The sequence below is a fragment of the Dendropsophus ebraccatus genome, chromosome 8, assembly GCF_027789765.1.
Source record: "Dendropsophus ebraccatus isolate aDenEbr1 chromosome 8, aDenEbr1.pat, whole genome shotgun sequence".
NCBI classification, from domain to species: Eukaryota; Metazoa; Chordata; class Amphibia; order Anura; family Hylidae; genus Dendropsophus; species Dendropsophus ebraccatus.
The window spans coordinates 4897382-4916829 of NC_091461.1; the positions used below are offsets into that span (position 1 = coordinate 4897382).

At 48.8% G+C, this 19448-nt stretch overlaps 1 protein-coding gene across 9 annotated transcripts in view; it reads right to left on the minus strand.

Moving 5' to 3' along the window:
- The window catches only part of TDRD5 (tudor domain containing 5), a 73805-nt gene that overhangs the window by 15919 nt on the left and 38438 nt on the right, over positions 1–19448 (minus strand). For 7 of the 9 annotated variants that reach the window (XR_011364206.1, XM_069979658.1, XM_069979656.1 and 4 more), the window contains exons 7-10: positions 18935–19106; positions 17446–17561; positions 15159–15364; positions 1321–1533 (exon numbers count right to left, since the gene is read on the minus strand). Coding sequence is in view for 8 of the 9 variants with exons in the window: in XM_069979658.1 (XP_069835759.1) it covers positions 1321–1533; positions 15159–15364; positions 17446–17561; positions 18935–19106 (707 nt within the window). In the remaining variant the exon portion in view is untranslated. The remainder of the gene's footprint in view (positions 1–1320; positions 1534–15158; positions 15365–17445; positions 17562–18934; positions 19107–19448) is intronic. The other 2 variants (XM_069979660.1, XM_069979661.1) reach the window with 2 other exon arrangements.

The following is a 19448-nucleotide window of genomic DNA, read 5'->3' on the forward strand; positions in this document are numbered from 1 at the left end:
GACACCACACACACCCGACAGGAGAGGAGACACCACACACACCCGACAGGAGAGGAGACACCACACACACCAGACAGGAGAGGAGACACCACACACACCAGACAGGAGAGGAGACACCACACACACCAGACAGGAGAGGAGACACCACACACACCCGACAGGAGAGGAGACACCACACACACCAGACAGGAGAGGAGACACCACACACACCCGACAGGAGAGGAGACACCACACACACCAGACAGGAGAGGAGACACCACACACACCAGACAGGAGAGGAGACACCACACACACCAGACAGGAGAGGAGACACCACACACACCAGACAGGAGAGGAGACACCACACACACCCGACAGGAGAGGAGACACCACACACACCCGACAGGAGAGGAGACACCACACACACCCGACAGGAGAGGAGACACCACACACACCAGACAGGAGAGGAGACACCACACACACCAGACAGGAGAGGAGACACCACACACACCAGACAGGAGAGGAGACACCACACACACCAGACAGGAGAGGAGACACCACACACACCAGACAGGAGAGGAGACACCACACACACCCGACAGGAGAGGAGACACCACACACACCCGACAGGAGAGGAGACACCACACACACCAGACAGGAGAGGAGACACCACACACACCAGACAGGAGAGGAGACACCACACACACCAGACAGGAGAGGAGACACCACACACACCAGACAGGAGAGGAGACACCACACACACCCGACAGGAGAGGAGACACCACACACACCCGACAGGAGAGGAGACACCACACACACCCGACAGGAGAGGAGACACCACACACACCAGACAGGAGAGGAGACACCACACACACCAGACAGGAGAGGAGACACCACACACACCAGACAGGAGAGGAGACACCACACACACCACACAGGAGAGGAGACACCACACACACCACACAGGAGAGGAGACACCACACACACCACACAGGAGAGGAGACACCACACACACCAGACAGGAGAGGAGACACCACACACACCCAACAGGAGAGGAGACACCACACACACCAGACAGGAGAGGAGACACCACACACACCAGACAGGAGAGGAGACACCACACACACCCGACAGGAGAGGAGACACCACACACCCGACAGGAGAGGAGACACCACACACACCCGACAGGAGAGGAGACACCACACACCCGACAGGAGAGGAGACACCACACACACCAGACAGGAGAGGAGACATCACACACACCAGACAGGAGAGGAGACATCACACACACCAGACAGGAGATGAGACACCACACTTCAGCGCCCCATTTCTCATTCTTACTTGAGAAATCGCAGCCAACATCTTTTCACTGTGGCCAAAGTCCCAAAGTCCGGATAGAAGACCTGAACCTCGTGAGGAGAGGAGATGGCGTGCACGATGACTCTGTACCACCACACATCCTCGTCCACTCTTAGCGCATAGATCTCCCCCACCATCACCTGCTCCTCAGGCACAATGTATCGTCTGGACACGTGTTCATTGGAGTAACAGCATCTGCGGAGCAGAGCACATTATACATATGGATATATAGGATGTATGGTTGCCCGGATAACCACGTCCCATCACGGCCATATTTACTGACAGCGGATTCATTGTTTCCTCCTCGTCTTCTAAGAACCTCAATGGGTTTTTTTTTGTTTTGTTCTTTAGGTAGAGACTATTTTTTTTAATCTATATACCAACACATTCACAGCTTTTTCTAACATACGTACATGAACACACAAAGCTCTGTTACTATACACACACACATCTCTACCATACCCACCCAGCTGTTACTATACACACACACACACACATCTCTACCATACCCACCCAGCTCTGCTACCATACACACACATACACATCTCTACCATACCCACCCAGCTCTGCTACTATACACACACACATACACATCTCTACCATACCCACCCAGCTCTGTTACTATACACACACACACACATCTCTACCATACCCACCAAGCTGTTACTATACACACACACATCTCTACCATACCCACCCAGCTCTGTTACTATACACACACATACACATCTCTACCATACCCACCCAGCTCTGCTACTATACACACACACATACACATCTCTACCATACCCACCCAGCTCTGTTACTATACACACACACACACATCTCTAACATACCCACCCAGCTGTTACTATACACACATACACATCTCTACCATACCCACCCAGCTCTGTTACTATACACACACATACACATCTCTACCATACCCACCCAGCTCTGTTACTATACACACATACACATCTCTACCATACCCACCCAGCTCTGCTACCATACACACACATACACATCTCTACCATACCCACCCAGCTCTGTTACTATACACACACACACACATCTCTACCATACCCACCCAGCTCTGCTACTATACACACACACATACACATCTCTACCATACCCACCCAGCTCTGTTACTATACACACACACACACATCTCTACTATACCCACCCAGCTCTGCTACTATACACACACACATACACATCTCTACCATACCCACCCAGCTCTGCTACTATACACACACACATCTCTAACATACCCACCCAGCTCTGCTACTATACACACACATACACATCTCTAACATACCCACCCAGCTCTGTTACTATACACACACATACACATCTCTACCATACCCACCCAGCTCTGTTACTATACACACATACACATCTCTAACATACCCACCCAGCTCTGCTACTATACACACACACATCTCTAACATACCCACCCATCTCTGTTACTATACACACACATACACATCTCTAACATACCCACCCAGCTCTGCTACTATACACACACATACACATCTCTAACATACCCACCCAGCTCTGTTACTATACACACACATACACATCTCTACCATACCCACCCAGCTCTGCTACTATACACACACACATCTCTAACATACCCACCCAGCTCTGCTACTATACAAACACATACACATCTCTACCATACCCACCCAGCTGTTACTATACACACACATACACATCTCTAACATACCCACCCAGCTCTGTTACTATACACACACATACACATCTCTACCATACCCACCCAGCTCTGTTACTATACACACACATACACATCTCTACCATACCCACCCAGCTCTGTTACTATACACACATACACATCTCTAACATACCCACCCAGCTCTGCTACTATACACACACACATCTCTACCATACCCACCCAGCTCTGCTACTATACACACACATACACATCTCTACCATACCCACCCAGCTCTGTTACTATAGACACACACATACACATCTCTACCATACCCACCCAGCTCTGCTACTATACACACACACATACACATCTCTACCATACCCACCCAGCTCTGCTACTATACACACACATACACATCTCTAACATACCCACCCAGCTCTGCTACTATACACACACATACACATCTCTACCATACCCACCCAGCTCTACTACTACACACACAACTCTACTATACTCAGCTTTGCTACTATACCCACCCAGCTCTGTTACTATACACACACATACACATCTCTACCATACCCACCCAGCTGTTACTATACACACACATACACATCTCTACCATACCCACCCAGCTCTGTTACTATACACACACATACACATCTCTACCATACCCACCCAGCTCTGCTACCATACACACACATACACATCTCTAACATACCCACCCAGCTCTGCTACTATAGACACACACATACACATCTCTACCATACCCACCCAGCTCTGTTACTATACACACACACATACACATCTCTACCATACCCACCCAGCTCTGCTACTATACACACACATACACATCTCTACCATACCCACCCAGCTCTGTTACTATACACACACATACACATCTCTACCATACCCACCCAGCTCTGCTACCATACACACACATACACATCTCTAACATACCCACCCAGCTCTGCTACTATAGACACACACATACACATCTCTACCATACCCACCCAGCTCTGTTACTATACACACACACACATACACATCTCTACCATACCCACCCAGCTCTGTTACTATACACACATACACATCTCTAACATACCCACCCAGCTGTTACCATACACACACATACACATCTCTACCATACCCACCCCGCTGTTACTATACACACATACACATCTCTAACATACCCACCCAGCTCTACTACTACACACACAACTCTACTATACTCAGCTTTGCTACTATACACACACACACATACACATCTCTACTATACCCACCCAGCTCTGCTACACACAGCTATATTATAGTGTATTAACCTCTTGTAGTCCTATACTTGGTGTGACTCCTCCCAGGCATGCGACTGCTCTCTGCATAGTAGGAAGCTGGATGTCATGTGCCCATGTCATCCAGCTTCCTCTCCTGCACAGCACTTGCCCTATATGCAAATAAACAGTAACAGAGTCCGTGCCTGAGCAATGCAAGCATCAGGGACAGTACTGCAGCCACTCACGGGCGCTGGCTACAGTAAAAGACGTGTGGCTGTACTACTGTACTGAGATGTATTGCAGTATGTCTGCTCCTTAGGTGGGGGGTACTACAAGTACCAAGATAGCCTTCACTAGACCCCAAGCTGGCACCATGCTGACTGGAGGACATAAGGGAAAGGGCACACCCAGTTTCAAAGTGCTTTAAGCGCATCGCCCAAACCTCTCAACAACCAGCTTCCCTTAAAGGACAACTCCCACAAAAATTTTTTTTTGCTCATTTAACACACATTACAAAGTTATATAACTTTGTAATGTGGTTAAATACCCAGCCTGGCCCCCTTCCCCCACTTTCGGACCCCCGACCCCCCACCCCGGAAGTTAAAGAATGTATACATTACCTATTACGATCGTCACGGTCCTCTTCTCCGGGGCGGCATCTGATGACGACGACGTCAGAGCCGAGGGGCGGTCCGGGTCTTCTTCCTCCTCGGCGTCTTCATGCAAAGTGAATGGGGATGAAAAGGCTGCTGGTGCACATGCGCACCAGCAGCCTTTTCATTGGCTGGAGCGCATCACATGGCTTCCAGCTTGCTCAGCCCTGATTGGCTGAGCTTGCTGGAAGCCATGTGATGCGCTCCAGCCAATGAAAAGGCTGCCGGTGCGCAAGCGCACTGGCAGCCTTTTCCATCCCCTGGACCCGGAAGTCGGAGACATCGCTGGATGGCGGACGGCGGCGACGGAGAGGCGGACGGCGGGCGAATCGAGTGGCGATCGTCACCGGAGAGATGGTGAGTATGGTGTCTGTGTGTGTCTGTTTTTTTTTTGGGGGGGGGTCCCGCGGGAGTTGTCCTTTAAGAGGCGCTTTTTAACCCCTTCAAGACCAGGCCTATTTGCACCTAAAAGACCAGGCTCATTTTTCAAAATCTGACCTGTCTCACTTTATGCGCTTATAGCTCAGTGATGCTTTAACGTATGCTAGCGATTCTAAGATTGTTTTTTCGTCACATATGGCACTTTATATTAGTGGCAAAATTTGGTCACTACTTTGTGTGTTTTTTGTGAAAAACATCAAAATATGAAAAATTAAAAAAAATTAGCATTTTATGAACTTTGAAATTCTCTGCTTCTAAAAAAAGAAAGTCGTAGCACATAAATTAGTTACTAAGTCACATTACCGATATGTCCTCTTTATTCTGGCCTCATTTCATAAACATATTTTACTATTTTAGGGTGTTATGGGGCTTAGAAATTTATCAGCAAATTACCACATTTTCGTGAAAGTTTCCAAAACTGATTTTTTTAGGGGCCAGTTCTTTTTTTAAGTTGATTTAGGAGATTTGTATACTGGAAACCCCCATAAGTGACCCCATTTTGGAAACTACACACCTTAAAGAATTAATCTAGGGGTATAATGAGCATTTTAACCCTACAGGGGCTGGAGGAAAGTATTCACAATTAGGCCGTAAAAAAATGAAAAATTAAAATTTTCCAATAATATATATACGTTTAGATTAAAGTTTCTCATTTTCAAAAGGAACATGAGAGAAAAAGCACCCCAAAATTTGTAACGCAGGTTCTTTTGAGTACTACGGTACCCAATATGTGGGCGTAAACCACTGCATGGGCACACAGGAGGGCTCAGAAGGAAGGGAGCGCCAATTAGCTTTTCCATTGCAGATTTTGCTGAAGAAGTTTCTGAGCGCCAGGTGCGTTTGCAGAGCCCCTGTAGTGTCCGCAGAGAGAAAAAAAACCATAAGTCACCCCATTTTGGAAAGTGCACCCCTCAAAGAATTCATCTTGGGGTAGGATGAGTATTTTGACCCCACAGGTATTACAGGAAAGTATTCAAAATTAGAGAGTAAAAATGAAAAACTCTTAATTTTTCCAATAATATGTTCGTTTAGTTTGACATTTCTCAATTTCACGAGGAACAAGAGAAAAAAAAGTACCCCAAAATTTGTACCGCAGGTTCTCCTGAGTATAATGGTACCCCATATGTGAGCATAAACCACTGTATGGCACACAGCCGGGCTCAGAAGGGAAGGAGCGCCAATTTGCTTTTCCAATGCAGATTTTGCTGCAGAAGTTTCTGAGCGCCAGGTGCATTTGCAGTGCCCCTGTAGTGCCAGCGGAGTAAAATCTCATTATAAGTCACCCCATTTTAGAAAGTACACCCCTCAAAGAATTTATTTTGGTGTGTGGTGAGCATTTTGACCCCACAGGTATTAGAGGAAAGTATTCAAAAGTAGACAGTAAAAATGAAAAACTCAAATTTTTCCAATAATATGTTCCTTTAGTTTGAAATTTCTCAATTTCACGAGGAACAGGAGAGAAAATTCACCCCAACATCTGTAACACAGGTTCTCCTGAGTAGAACGGTACCCCATATGTGGGCATAAACCACTGTATGGGCACACAGCCGGGCTCAGAAGGAAGGGAGCGCCAATTAGCATTTTCCATGCAGATTTTGCTGAAGAAGTTTCTGAGCGCCAGGTGCGTTTGCAGAGCCCCTGTAGTGTCTACAGAATAGATTCCCCCCAAAAGTCACCCCATTTTGGAAAGTACACCCCTCAAAGAATTCATCTTGGGGTAGGATGAGCATTTTGGCCCCACAGGTATTAGAGGAAAGTATTCAAAATTGGCCAGTAAAAATGAAAAACTTGAATTTTTCCAATAATATGTTGGTTTAGTTTGAAATTTCTAAATTACACAAGGAACAGGAGAAAAAAAGTACCCCAAAATCTGTAACGCAGGTTCTCCTGAGTACAACGGTACCCCATATGTGGGCATAAACCACTGTATGGGCACACAGCAGGGCTCAGAAAGGAAGGAGCGCCAATTTGCTGGAGCAAAACCGCAGCTAGTATCGGATATTAGAATAGCGCAGTTACTAAAATAAAATAAAAAAATTAGATTACAGGTAATGTGGGGTGGTTACGGACAGTCTGGGGTGGTTACGGGTAATCTGGAGGTGGTTACGGACAGTCTGGGATGGTTCCGGGTAATCTGGAGGTGGTTACGGGTAATCTGGGGTGGATACAGTCAACCTGGGGTGGTCACGGACAATCTGGGGTGGTTACGGACAATCTGGGGTGGTTGCGGACAATCTGGGGTGGTTACGGACAATCTGGGGTGGTTACGGACAATCTGGGGTGGTTACGGACAATCTGGGGTGGTTACAGACAATCTGGGGTGGTTACAGACAATCTGGGGTGGTTACAGACAATCTGGGGTGGTTACAGACAATCTGGGGTGGTTGCGGACAATCTGGGGTGGTTGCGGACAATCTGGGGTGGTTACGGACAATCTGGGGTGGTTACGGACAATCTGGGGTGGTTACAGACAATCTGGGGTGGTTACAGACAATCTGGGGTGGTTACAGGCAATCTGGTATGGTTACAGACAATCTGGGGTGGTTACAGACAATCTGGGGTGGTTACAGGCAACCTGCCATGGTTACAGATAAACTGAAGTGCTAATAGGTAATCTGAGGTGGGTACCTGTAATCTGGCGTGGTTACGGGCAATCTGGAGGGGGTCACTGGCAATTTGGAGTGGTTAGAGGCAAGGTGCGATGGTTAGAGGCAAGGTGCGGTGGTCAGTGGCGACGTGCGGTGGTCAGAGGTAAGGTGCGGTGGTCAGAGGCGACGTGCGGTGGTCAGAGGTAAGGTGCGGTGGTCAGAGGCGATGTGCGGTGGTCAGAGGCGACGTGCGGTGGTCAGAGGTAAGGTGCGGTGGTCAGAGGCGACGTGCGGTGGTCAGAGGTAAGGTGCGGTGGTCAGAGGCGATGTGCGGTGGTCAGAGGCGACGTGCGGTGGTCAGAGGTAAGGTGCGGTGGTCAGAGGCGACGTGCGGTGGTCAGAGGTAAGGTGCGGTGGTCAGAGGCGATGTGCGGTGGTCAGAGGCGACGTGCGGTGGTCAGAGGCAACGTGCGGTGGTCAGAGGCAACGTGCGGTGGTCAGAGGCAACGTGCGGTGGTCAGAGGCAACGTGCGGTGGTCAGAGGCAACGTGCGGTGGTCAGAGGCAACGTGCGGTGGTCAGAGGCAACGTGCGGTGGTCAGAGGCGACGTGCGGTGGTTACGTGCAATCTGGGGGGGGTTACTTTTTATCCCCTGTCACCAATCATTTATGGTGACAGGGGATAAAAAGTGCCGGGAGCACATGGCACAAGCGATCAGCGGTATATAGTATATAGTCCCCGATCACTGCCCCATGCTCTCCGCTACCTCCGGTGGCGGAGAGCATGGGTGTTTCATTCATTTTTCTGTTTGATCACTGTGAACAGACAGTCTGTTCACAGTGATGGCGGCGGCCATCTTGGATCTGATGGCCGCCGCAAGGAGGGAGGGTTAGTGATCGGGGCACTAGGGGGGCTGATCTGGGGTCTGATTTTACTTATTTCATCTCCCCCCACCGTGGATTCACGGTGGGGGGAGATGAAATACAGTGGCAATACCAGCCCATTAACTAAGGGGTTAATGGGGGTCAGCTGCAGGATCGCAGCTGATTCTCATTATCTCCGGTGCTGTACTCAGATGAGAGCGGGATTGCTATCTCTGCAGCGATCCTGCTCTCATCATAAAGCCCCATCAAAGCAGGAACGCATATATACATTCCTACTGCACGGGGCATGTGCAATAGGAACGTATATATACAGATTGCTGACGTGAAGGGGTTAAAGAGCCTAGACACCGGTGATAGTAACAAGAATGCTCCCATGGCTCGAAATGTACCCAAGGCCTCAGATGGCTGAGCTGTTGTTGTCCAGTTTTGTTGATGGCTTTATGGTGCCTGAGTTGGATGGGCTGTCAGTGAGTGAGTAACCTTAGATCTGCGCGGCTTAGACTCACACGTTGTGCGACAGAAGATTCGTAAGGAGATTGGTGAAGGGAGAGTGGAGGTTCTGTTTGATTCCCCTCCCTCCCCTAATTTCCAGCTTTCCCCACTGGGTTTAGTTCCCAAGGAGGAACCGCATTCTCACCGTCCTATTGATCACTTGTCGTACCCAAAGGCTGGTTTACTTGAAGGGGTATTCCAGGGAAAATCAATAATTTAGCAAAGGAAAGGGTTAACCAAGGTTAACACTTTCCTAATATACTTACCTGTTGTTTTTTGGCCCCCCAAGGAGATCTCCGGTCCGGTCACGTGATCTTGCAGCTTGTGGCTCGGATCCTCTTCTCCTTCCGGTTCGGTGACGTCACCCGGCCGGCGTCGCTCTCCGTCTCATTAGCAGCAGAGCATCCCCACACGCTTCAGAGTGGGGGTCCCCTGAGGCTGCAGTAAATTATCAGGGGTCGTCGGGCTCAGTGCTGGTCACCAGTTACATGGGCCGGCACTGCACTACAGCAGGTGAATGCGGGGTCTGGCATCAATCATCACTCCGCAGACCCCCCCCCCCCACCTTGTCAGCGATGCCGACCGAGTCCCGGGAGAGGATGCGGCGGGCGGCATTACTTCATTCATAACTACCAGACACCCGGCTGCCCGCCGCATCCCTTCCCCCCAGGGACTCAGGGTCGGCATCGGTGGGCAAGTAATGTGTATCGGCTGCTGATCCCCCCCGGCCCCCCCTCCCTGTGTCCCTGTCAGAGATCACTCACCCCCACCCCCCGGAGCGTGCTGCTGGCCCCGATCTCGGCACTGGTCTCAGGCACCTGTACTCAGCTGACAGGCTCTGTGTGAGTGAGGCAGGAGAGATTTCTTGCTCCGTACACAGAGCCTGTCAGCTGAGTACAGGTGCTTCAGACCAGTGCAGAGATCGGGGCCAGCAGCACGCTCCGGGGGTGGGGGTGAGCGATCTCTGACAGGGACACAGGGAGGGGGGCCGGGGGGGGGATCAGCAGCAAATACATATTACTTCCCCACCGATGCCGACCCTGAGTCCCTGGGGGGAGGGGATGCGGCGGGCAGCCGGGTGTCTGGTAGCTATGAATGAAGTAATGCCGCCCGCCGCATCCCCTCCCGGGACTCGGTCGGCATTGCTGACGCGGGGGGGGGGGTCTGCGGAGTGATGACTGACGCCAGACCCCGCATTCACCTGCTGTAGTGCAGTGCCGGCCCATGTAACTGGTGACCGGCACTGAGCCCGACGACCCCTGATAATTTACTGCAGCCTCAGGGGACCCCCACTCTGAAGCGTGTGGGGATGCAGAGCACTGAGCCCTGATTGGCTGCACGCTACCAAGCCAGTCAGGGTTCAGTGCTCTGCTGCTAATGAGACGGAGAGCAACGCCGGCTGGGTGACGTCACCGAACCGGAAGGAGAAGAGGATCCGAGCCACAAGCTGCAAGATCACGTGACCGGACCGGAGATCTCCTTGGGGGGCCAAAAAACAACAGGTAAGTATATTAGGAAAGGGTTAACCTTGGTTAACCCTTTCCTTTGCTAAATTATTGATTTTCCCTGGAATACCCCTTTAATGATTCTGCTGGTTGCGCTATGTTTTCTGTTTCCTATAGTTCCCTGGAGTTGGTCAGCCTGAAAGGCCGTAACGCTTTGTAGGCCAAAGCTGATGTAAAAGCTGTGTTCCGTCTGCTCCGTTTCTCCTTCGGTTATAACTCCCTTGGTTTTATGTTGGATGGTCAGTCCCTGCCTATGGGCTTTAGCCTTTCATGTTACTATTTGGAAGCCTTCAGTTCTTTTTTAGAATGGGTTTTGCAGTCGGAAGCTGGTGTTTCCCCTACTTTACATTACCTCGACGATTTTATATTTGTGGGGTCGGGGGGGGGTACTGATGAATGTTCTTTCCTGTTACATACTTTTCAGTCTGTGATTATTTCGGGGTTCTTCTTGCTCTCGATAAGACTATTGAGCTTTGCACTAGATTGGAATCCCTTGGAATGGTTATTGATCCCGGGACAATGGAGTTTTGTTTGCCTACATCTAAAGTGCTGAAGATCTGAGCCTTGATATCTAGTGCTTTGCCTAAGAAGAAGTTGCAGTGTTTGCTTAGGAATTTGGTTTTTGCTGTCCGAGTCATTCCCATGGGGAAGGATTTCTCTCACTCCCAATACCTGGCTACGAGGGGTCTGAGATCTGCTTATTCTCACATCAGATTGACCACGTGTTTAAGGGAGGAATTCTTTGCCTGTTCCTCGTGGTCATCATATACGGCTGCGTGGAGGCGTTGGGAGTCATTCTGTGTTCGCTGTAAGGTACTCGCCTCTTGCTCTGATTTGTTTATCATTGTGTCGTCTTTTGTTCAGTGAGAATCTTTCTTATTCGGCAGTAAGATTGTCTCTGCTATCTCTTTCTTGCGTTGTTGAAGGGTTATCGTCAGACTACTGTAGTTCGGGACAAGAGGCGACCTGTTACCTTTAAGTATTGCTTGCTTTGTTGGATGTTTGTGGTGACCTCTGTTCTTCCGCCTATGAGGTTCAGCTTTTGGTACAGCTTACATTTTAGCCTTTTTGGTGCTTTTCGCTTAGGTGAATTGGTGGAAGTTAATACCTGGTCCCGGTCTCCATTGTTGCTTTTTGATGTTTCTTGCACCCCTACTTCTTTACGTATTTGTGTGCGGCGTTCTAAGACGGATTGTTTGGGTAAAGGAGTTGTTGTTGCTTTAAATCGGGTACTGGGTTCTGTAGCCCTTTTCATTCGGTTTACTGTAGCCCTGTTCAGACGGTTTTAGATTATTTGAGTGTGTGACCTTGCATTTCGGATTCTTTTTTGGCTCATTCGGATGGCACATCATTGTCTAGATTCCAATTCTCAACTCTTTTTTAGTGTTGCTTGTGGAAGCTGGATATTGATGGTAGTACCTTCAGCGCTCATTCTTTCCGGGTTGGGGCGGCCACAGAGACCTATAGGTCTGGTCTTTCACCCACTAACATTATGAGATTGGGTAGATGGAAATCTGCAGGTTTAAGTTGTACATTCGTCCCCACTTATGTTTTTAATTTTGTTTTCTTTTAGGTCGCTCCTCTATTGTTGTCTGGGTACTCGGGCACTCTTATGTGTACTTGGCCTATCGGAGTATACACACCTAATCTGGGATTGTCTCCTGAGGAAGCCGTTTACTGGGGTGGAGTGCGCGGGTTACGTTGGAATCAGTTATTGGGGTTGGTTGAGGAGAAGAATGGTGTGTGGCCTCCTCCAAATGTCACTGTAGTACACGCAGGAGGCAATGACATTGGGGGGAGACAAAATAATCTGGTATCTCGTTATAGTAAACTAACTTTTAATGTTTTGCACAGTTTGTTGCCTCATTGCACCCCGGCCTTCTCTGAAGTTGTGCCTGGATTAATTTGGTCTTACCACGGTTTCTCATATCCTGAGCACATCAGGCGTAGGCTTAATAGAGGGGTAGCAAGATTCCTCAGTTCCATCGGTGGTTTGTCTTACCACCATTGTGATCTCAAAGGTTCCTTGGCTGGACTGTATAGGGCTGATGGTGTCCATCTTTCGGACATCAGGCTCGATATTTTCAATTAGGGGTTACAGGTGCTTGTGGAATAGGCCGTGGCCCCGTTTGGGGTATGCTCGGCTAAGCCAGCATGTTTGGGGATGTCACTGCTGTTGGGGTGGACAATATTTAGCTATGGACTGGTTGTTAATTAATATTTACATATTTATGATTTTTATGAGTTATAAGAGAAGCGTTAAATAGTTTATGTGTGAAAGTAAACATGGTGGCCAGATATTCCACAGGTTACATTTGAATTGTCTTGTGTCTTTATTGGTTACTGAAGGGTGGTTAAGGGCTGGGGGGGGTTATGCCGAGTGCGCTCCCATGCACCACGACAAGCACTGGTATGGTACAGTGTATTACACATGACACTAGTATCTGCCAGCATGTGATTTCAGTCATATCCCTGTAGTTTAACCTTCCAGACTCCATGAAGAGCGAACATTAAAGGGATTATTCACCCCAAAAAATTTCTTACAAAATTAACTGGTGCCAGAGATTAATTGTTTACTTCTATTAAAAATCTCTAGTCTTCCAGTACTTATCAGCTGCTGTATGTCCTGCAGAAAGTGGTTTATTCTCTCCAGTCTGACACAGTGCTCTCTGCTGCCACCTCTGTCCATGTCAGGAACTGTCCAGAGCAGGAGAGGTTTTCTATGGGGATTTGCTGCTGCTCTGGTCAGTTCCTGACATGGACAGAGGTGGCAGCAGAGAACACTGTGTCAGACTGGAGAGAATACACCACTTCCTGCAGGACATAAAGCAGCTGATAAGTACTGGAAGACTGAAGCTTTTTTAATAGAAGTGATTTACAAATATCTGGCACCAGTTGATTTGACAAAAAAACAATTTGGTGAACAACCTCTTTAACCCCTTAAGGTCAAAGCCAATTTTCATTTTTGCGCTTTTGCTTTTCCCATTTTATGTTTAAAAGTCCATAGCGCTTGCATTTTTTCACCATATGAGCGCTTATTTTTTGCAAAACCAATTGTACTTTGTAATGACAGGCATTATTTTTCTATAAAATATGCTGCAAAACCGGAAAAAAATCATTTGCGCTGTCAAATAGAAAAAAAAACGAATTTGTTTTGATTTCGGCCTATGGTAAAACTGACTTGTTGTGCATGTTCCTCAAGTTGTTACGATTACAATGATATGTAACTTGTATGACTTTTATATTATGTGATGGCCTGTAAAAAATTCTAACCATTGTTACCAAATATATGTTCCTTACAATCTCTCCATTCCCAGGCTTATAGCGCTTTTATCCTTTGGTCTATGGGGCTGTGTCAGGTGTCATTTTTTGCGCCATGATGTGTTTTTTCTATCGATACCTTGATTGCGCATATACGACTTTTTGATTGCTTTTTATTACATTTTTTTCTGGATTTGATGTGACCAAAAATGCGCAATTTTGCACTTTGGAATTTTTTTGGGCGCCGACGCCGTTTACCGTGCGAGATCAGTAATGTGATTAATTAATAGTTCAGGCGATTACGTGCGCAGCGATAGCAAATATGTTTATTTGTTTATTTATTAATTTATATTTATAAAATGGGAAAAGGGGGGTGATTTGGACTTTTATTAGGGGAGGGGATTTTTTATTAATAAAAACACATTTTTACTTTTTTTTTTACATTAACTAGAAGCCCCCCGGGGGACTTGTATATAGACAGCACTGATCTCTCATAGAGATCAATGCTGTGTATATACACAGCAAAGATCATTGTAATCGGTGATAGATTGCTATGACCTGCTGCAGGCCATAGCAATCTATTGCCGAGCCGGGATCAGCGTCATTCCGACGCTGAGGCCCGGCACGGGCAGAAGAACGGATCTCCCCCCCACGATCGCATCGCCGGGGGGAGATCCGTCCCACTAGACACCAGGGACGTGCAGTACAAAGCACTTCAATGCAGCTGTCAGGCTTGACAGCTGCATTGAAGTGCTTAATTAGCCGGCGCGGCAACGGGACCCGCGCCGGCTAATAGAGGCACTGCCCGGCTGCAGATTGCAGCTGGGATCGGTGCCGTTCAGAGCGGGGTCCCGGCGTACGTCATGGGACGCTAAAGGGTTAAGCAGACGGCTGTGATGGACTATAACAATGGATTCCCCCCGATGGGAGATTGTACACTACGCCGGATCACAAACTATGTATGATCCATTTTTCTTCCAATTTTTTTAAACAGCTTTATAAAAATAAAAACCTGAAGGGCATGATGGGAGTTGTAGCGGTGTAAGATGTTGGGGGACCCTGGCGTCTCACCTCATTTCTATCATCATGTCCTCCAGCTTCTGGGAGGTGTCTTTACTGTAACAGCGGATGTAGAAGTTACTCGGGGAAGTCACATTCTCCACATAAACCCCCATCATGAAGCCACGTTTCATACGAGATAAAGCAAAAAGCTTGTGGTTCCTCACGGCATCGGGTGGGATCTGCTGATCAGAGATGGGAAGATCCGGGGGGCGCCACTGTAGGGAAAAAATAAGGGATTAGAATGGTGCTCGGCATCCACTAAACCAATCCAAAACCTGACCGATCACCCCGACATCATCTCAGCATCCCATAATCCTGTCTGTCAGGGAATATGGTGGCTGTAGTGGGCAGCCCTCCCCCTCAGGACTCCTCTCTATCAGGGAATATCGTGGCTGTAGTGGGCAGCCCTCCCCCCCTCAGGACTCCCCTCTATCAGGGAATATGGTGGCTGTAGTGGGCAGCCCTCCCCCCCTCAGGACTCCCCTCTGTCAGGGAATATGATGGCTGTAGCGGGCAGCCCTCCACCCCTCAGGACTCCCCTCTATCAGGGAATATGGTGGCTGTAGTGGGCAGCCCTCCCCCCCTCAGGACTCCTCTCTGTCAGGTAATATGGTGGCTGTAGTGGGCAGCCCTCCCCCTCAGGACTCCCCTCTGTCAGGGAATATGGTGGCTGTAGTGGGCAGCCTTCCCCCTCAGGACTCCTCTCTGTCAGGGAATATGGTGGCTGTAGTGGGCAGCCCTCCCCCCCTCAGGACTCCTCTCTGTCAGGTAATATGGTGGCTGTAGTGGGCAGCCCTCCCCCTCAGGACTCTCCTCTGTCAGGTAATATGGTGGCTGTAGTGGGCAGCCCTCCCCCTCAGGACTCTCCTCTGTCAGGGAATATGGTGGCTGTAGTGGGCAGCCTTCCCCCTCAGGACTCCTCTCTGTCAGGGAATATGGTGGCTGTAGTGGGCAGCCCTCCCCCTCAGGACTCCCCTCTGTCAGGGAATATGGTGGCTGTAGTGGGCAGCCCTCCCCCCCTCAGGACTCCCCTCTGTCAGGGAATATGGTGGCTGTAGTGGGCAGCCCTCCCCCTCAGGACTCCCCTCTGTCAGGGAATATGGTGGCTGTAGTGGGCAGCCCTCCCCCCCTCAGGACTCCTCTCTGTCAGGGAATATGGTGGCTGTAGTGGGCAGCCCTCCCCCGCTCAGGACTCCTCTCTGTCAGGGAATATAGTGGCTATAGTGGGCAGCCCTCCCCCTCAGGACTCCTCTCTGTCAGGGAATATGGTGGCTGTAGTGGGCAGCCCTCCCCTGCTCAGGACTCCTCTCTGTCAGGGAATATGGTGGCTGTAGTGGGCAGCCCCTACTCAGGACTCCCGCCAAAGGGCATGGGGTTTTCCCATCCATGTATTATAGATGGAGAAAATTTCTTAGTCACTCTATATCTTAGTAATGTACTGGCCTCCCAGGGGCTCCTTAGCCCCCTCTGGCCTGTGTGTGGCCCCTGGAGAAGGTCTTCATTGACCTTGTTGGCTCACCTCCCAGCACAGGAGACCAGGCACGGTGGCAGAGGTCACTCGAGAGGGAGGGGTGGGGGAGAAAAGATGTGTGCGATGCTGTGATGGCTGGGCGGGTGTCAGAGTGGTGCAGGAGTAATTGTCTACCCTTGAAGTGACACTGTCCCCCTTTGTGCATTCTGACATCTCTACACAGGTGTAAAGGGTAAATTTAGTGTTTTTTATACCTTATTTCATATCATACGTCATGGTGTTTGTTCAAGTAAAAAGTGTCCTTTTATCAACTGCAGATTGTATTAAGTGGGCGTGGCCTCGTGAAATTAGCGCCACTTAACCCCGCCCAAAACTGCACCATTGGCCTCACCCCCGTGACGCCCATTGGTTGGCCAACGTAAAGGGGTGGGGTCTAGACCTTTCGGCCTGCCTGTTTCAATGGCCGACGAGGGGGCGGGGCCAACGGTGGCGTTGTGGGCGGGGCTAAGTGGCGCTAATGCCGCGAGGCCCCGTCCACTTAACACAATCTGCAGTTGATAAATGGTGACTTTTTACTAGAACAAGCACCATGACGTATGATATAAAATAAGGTATGAAAACCGCTAAATTTACCCTTTACACCTGTGTAGAGAAGTCAGAATGCAAAAAGGAGGCGACAGTGTCACTTTAAGGGACCGTTCAGATGTGCTGCGGATTTGATGCAGATTTTGACTCACTCACTGATGTCAATAAAAAGGTCAAAAACCACAATCTGCTGGTGTGAACCTTCCCCTAGACACTACAGCAGCACAGAGTCAGTAATACCAGGCTCTGCCCATCTGATGAAGAGATGATCACCGGTGGCTTCAGCCGCTCAGGTTTCTGGGTGGTGACGCTCCATGTGGTGATGAGGCCATCGGTGTCAGGGAGCTCCTTATCATCTGAAGGAAAGAACACAGGACGCACAGTCTATCTATGGCCATGTATACATAGCACACTGCATATCCCAGAGCTATCAGGGTGAACCCGGAACAGAAGACAGCGATGTCTAGCATGAGCCTAGAACATGTCACCCTTACAAAATAGAGAATAATAGCCTATTTTAGTTGATGTGACATTTATAGGTTGTCAGCCATCTTAATTCTATCTAACCCAGATATATTGTTATCTTAGCCGACATTTCCCATGATGCCTCTGACTGCATTACTGCACTAACTTTTCTCCAAGTCAAATCTGGAACATATGAGAGACTAAAGACATAAAACATGCCCCCTGTATTCCTACGAGATGCAGCTTCAGTCTGTCTCCCTGTATTCCTATAAGTTGCAGGTTCAGTCTGTATCCCTGTTTTCCTATGAGCTGCAGCTTCAGTCTGTCTCCCTGTATTCCTATGAGCTGCAGCTTCAGTCTGTCTCCCTGTATTCCTACGAGATGCAGCTTCAGTCTGTCTCCCTGTATTCCTACGAGATGCAGCTTCAGTCTGTCTCCCTGTATTCCTACGAGATGCAGCTTCAGTCTGTCTCCCTGTATTCCTATGAGCTGCAGCTTCAGTCTGTCTCCCTGTATTCCTATGAGTTGCAGCTTCAGTCTGTCTCCCTCTATTCCTACTAGATGCAGCTTCAGTCTGTCTCCCTGTATTCCTATAAGTTGCAGCTTCAGTCTGTCTCCCTGTATTCCTATAAGTTGCAGCTTCAGTCTGTCTGCTTGTTAGGTGTTTTCTCCCTGTAAGCTCTCACAAGCGGTAAGACCAGTGTAAAGGAGGGAGGAGCTTGGTGAAGGGGGAGGGGTCTGAGAATTACCAGGAGGAATATAGGTCATATCACAGGAAGACAACACAGGAGTGACTATACCTTGTGTACATATTAAAGGCAGTGGTGGCTCTCCAGCTGTTGTAAAACTACATCTCCCAGCATGTCCTAACAGCTGTTATCTTCCCCGGCATGCAGGGAATTATAATATCACAACAACTGGAAAGGCACAGGTTGGAATGGTTGATCACATGATTTAGTTGAGCTCCGAGCCATCAGCGCATGAGCCAGTTGCAATAATAAAAGCTTAATACTGATGAATGCAGCAGAGCTGGGATGAAACAGATTACACTGAAGGAATACTGCTGGTAAGGTAGCATTACATGTCCATGGTGGACTGACCCTGTGTGGTAGATGGTAAAATGTATGACTACTGGGACCCTTAATAATACAAGAACTAAGACCATATTTCACCAAACGCCTCCTGTCAGGGGAGTCTAATGAAGAGTAGTCTCAGCATAGATACTGCTTCTCTCTCTCTCTAGAGAGATACTAGATAAGCTTACCAGTTCTCTCACCATCGACATCTTTCTTTCTTTTGGACCCAATGTCAAAAAGACGCCATTCTTGCTCATCGTTGTCGTTTTCTAAGTAAAGCATATCCCCCAAGGCTCCTACGAGGTCCAGTACAGACATGAACCCCATCTCCTGAAAGGGCAGGTCCTTCCCTGTGTATTGCTGAGAACAGACACAAGATAGGAACCATAAGTAAGGAGGCTCTCAGACTATATCCCAGACATGACACATGATCGTTTCTCATTGTTTTCAGGAGAAGTCAAGAATCTTATGATAATGAGAATGACAGACCCCCCCCAGGTATAGTCGCCACTGTCCCAGCGGCCTGATCACTGATGGAATAAGCCACGGGCAATGGAAGCTTCCAGCACATGCACTGAAAAATAAGGGAAAAAGCTGAGTGGTCGTGGATGGAATACGGCTCCCAGAACTCCACATGGTGTCCGACTGTCTGACTATAACTGAGTGCAATGTAGCAGAGCTTACTAAAGTTCAGGGTTGGGG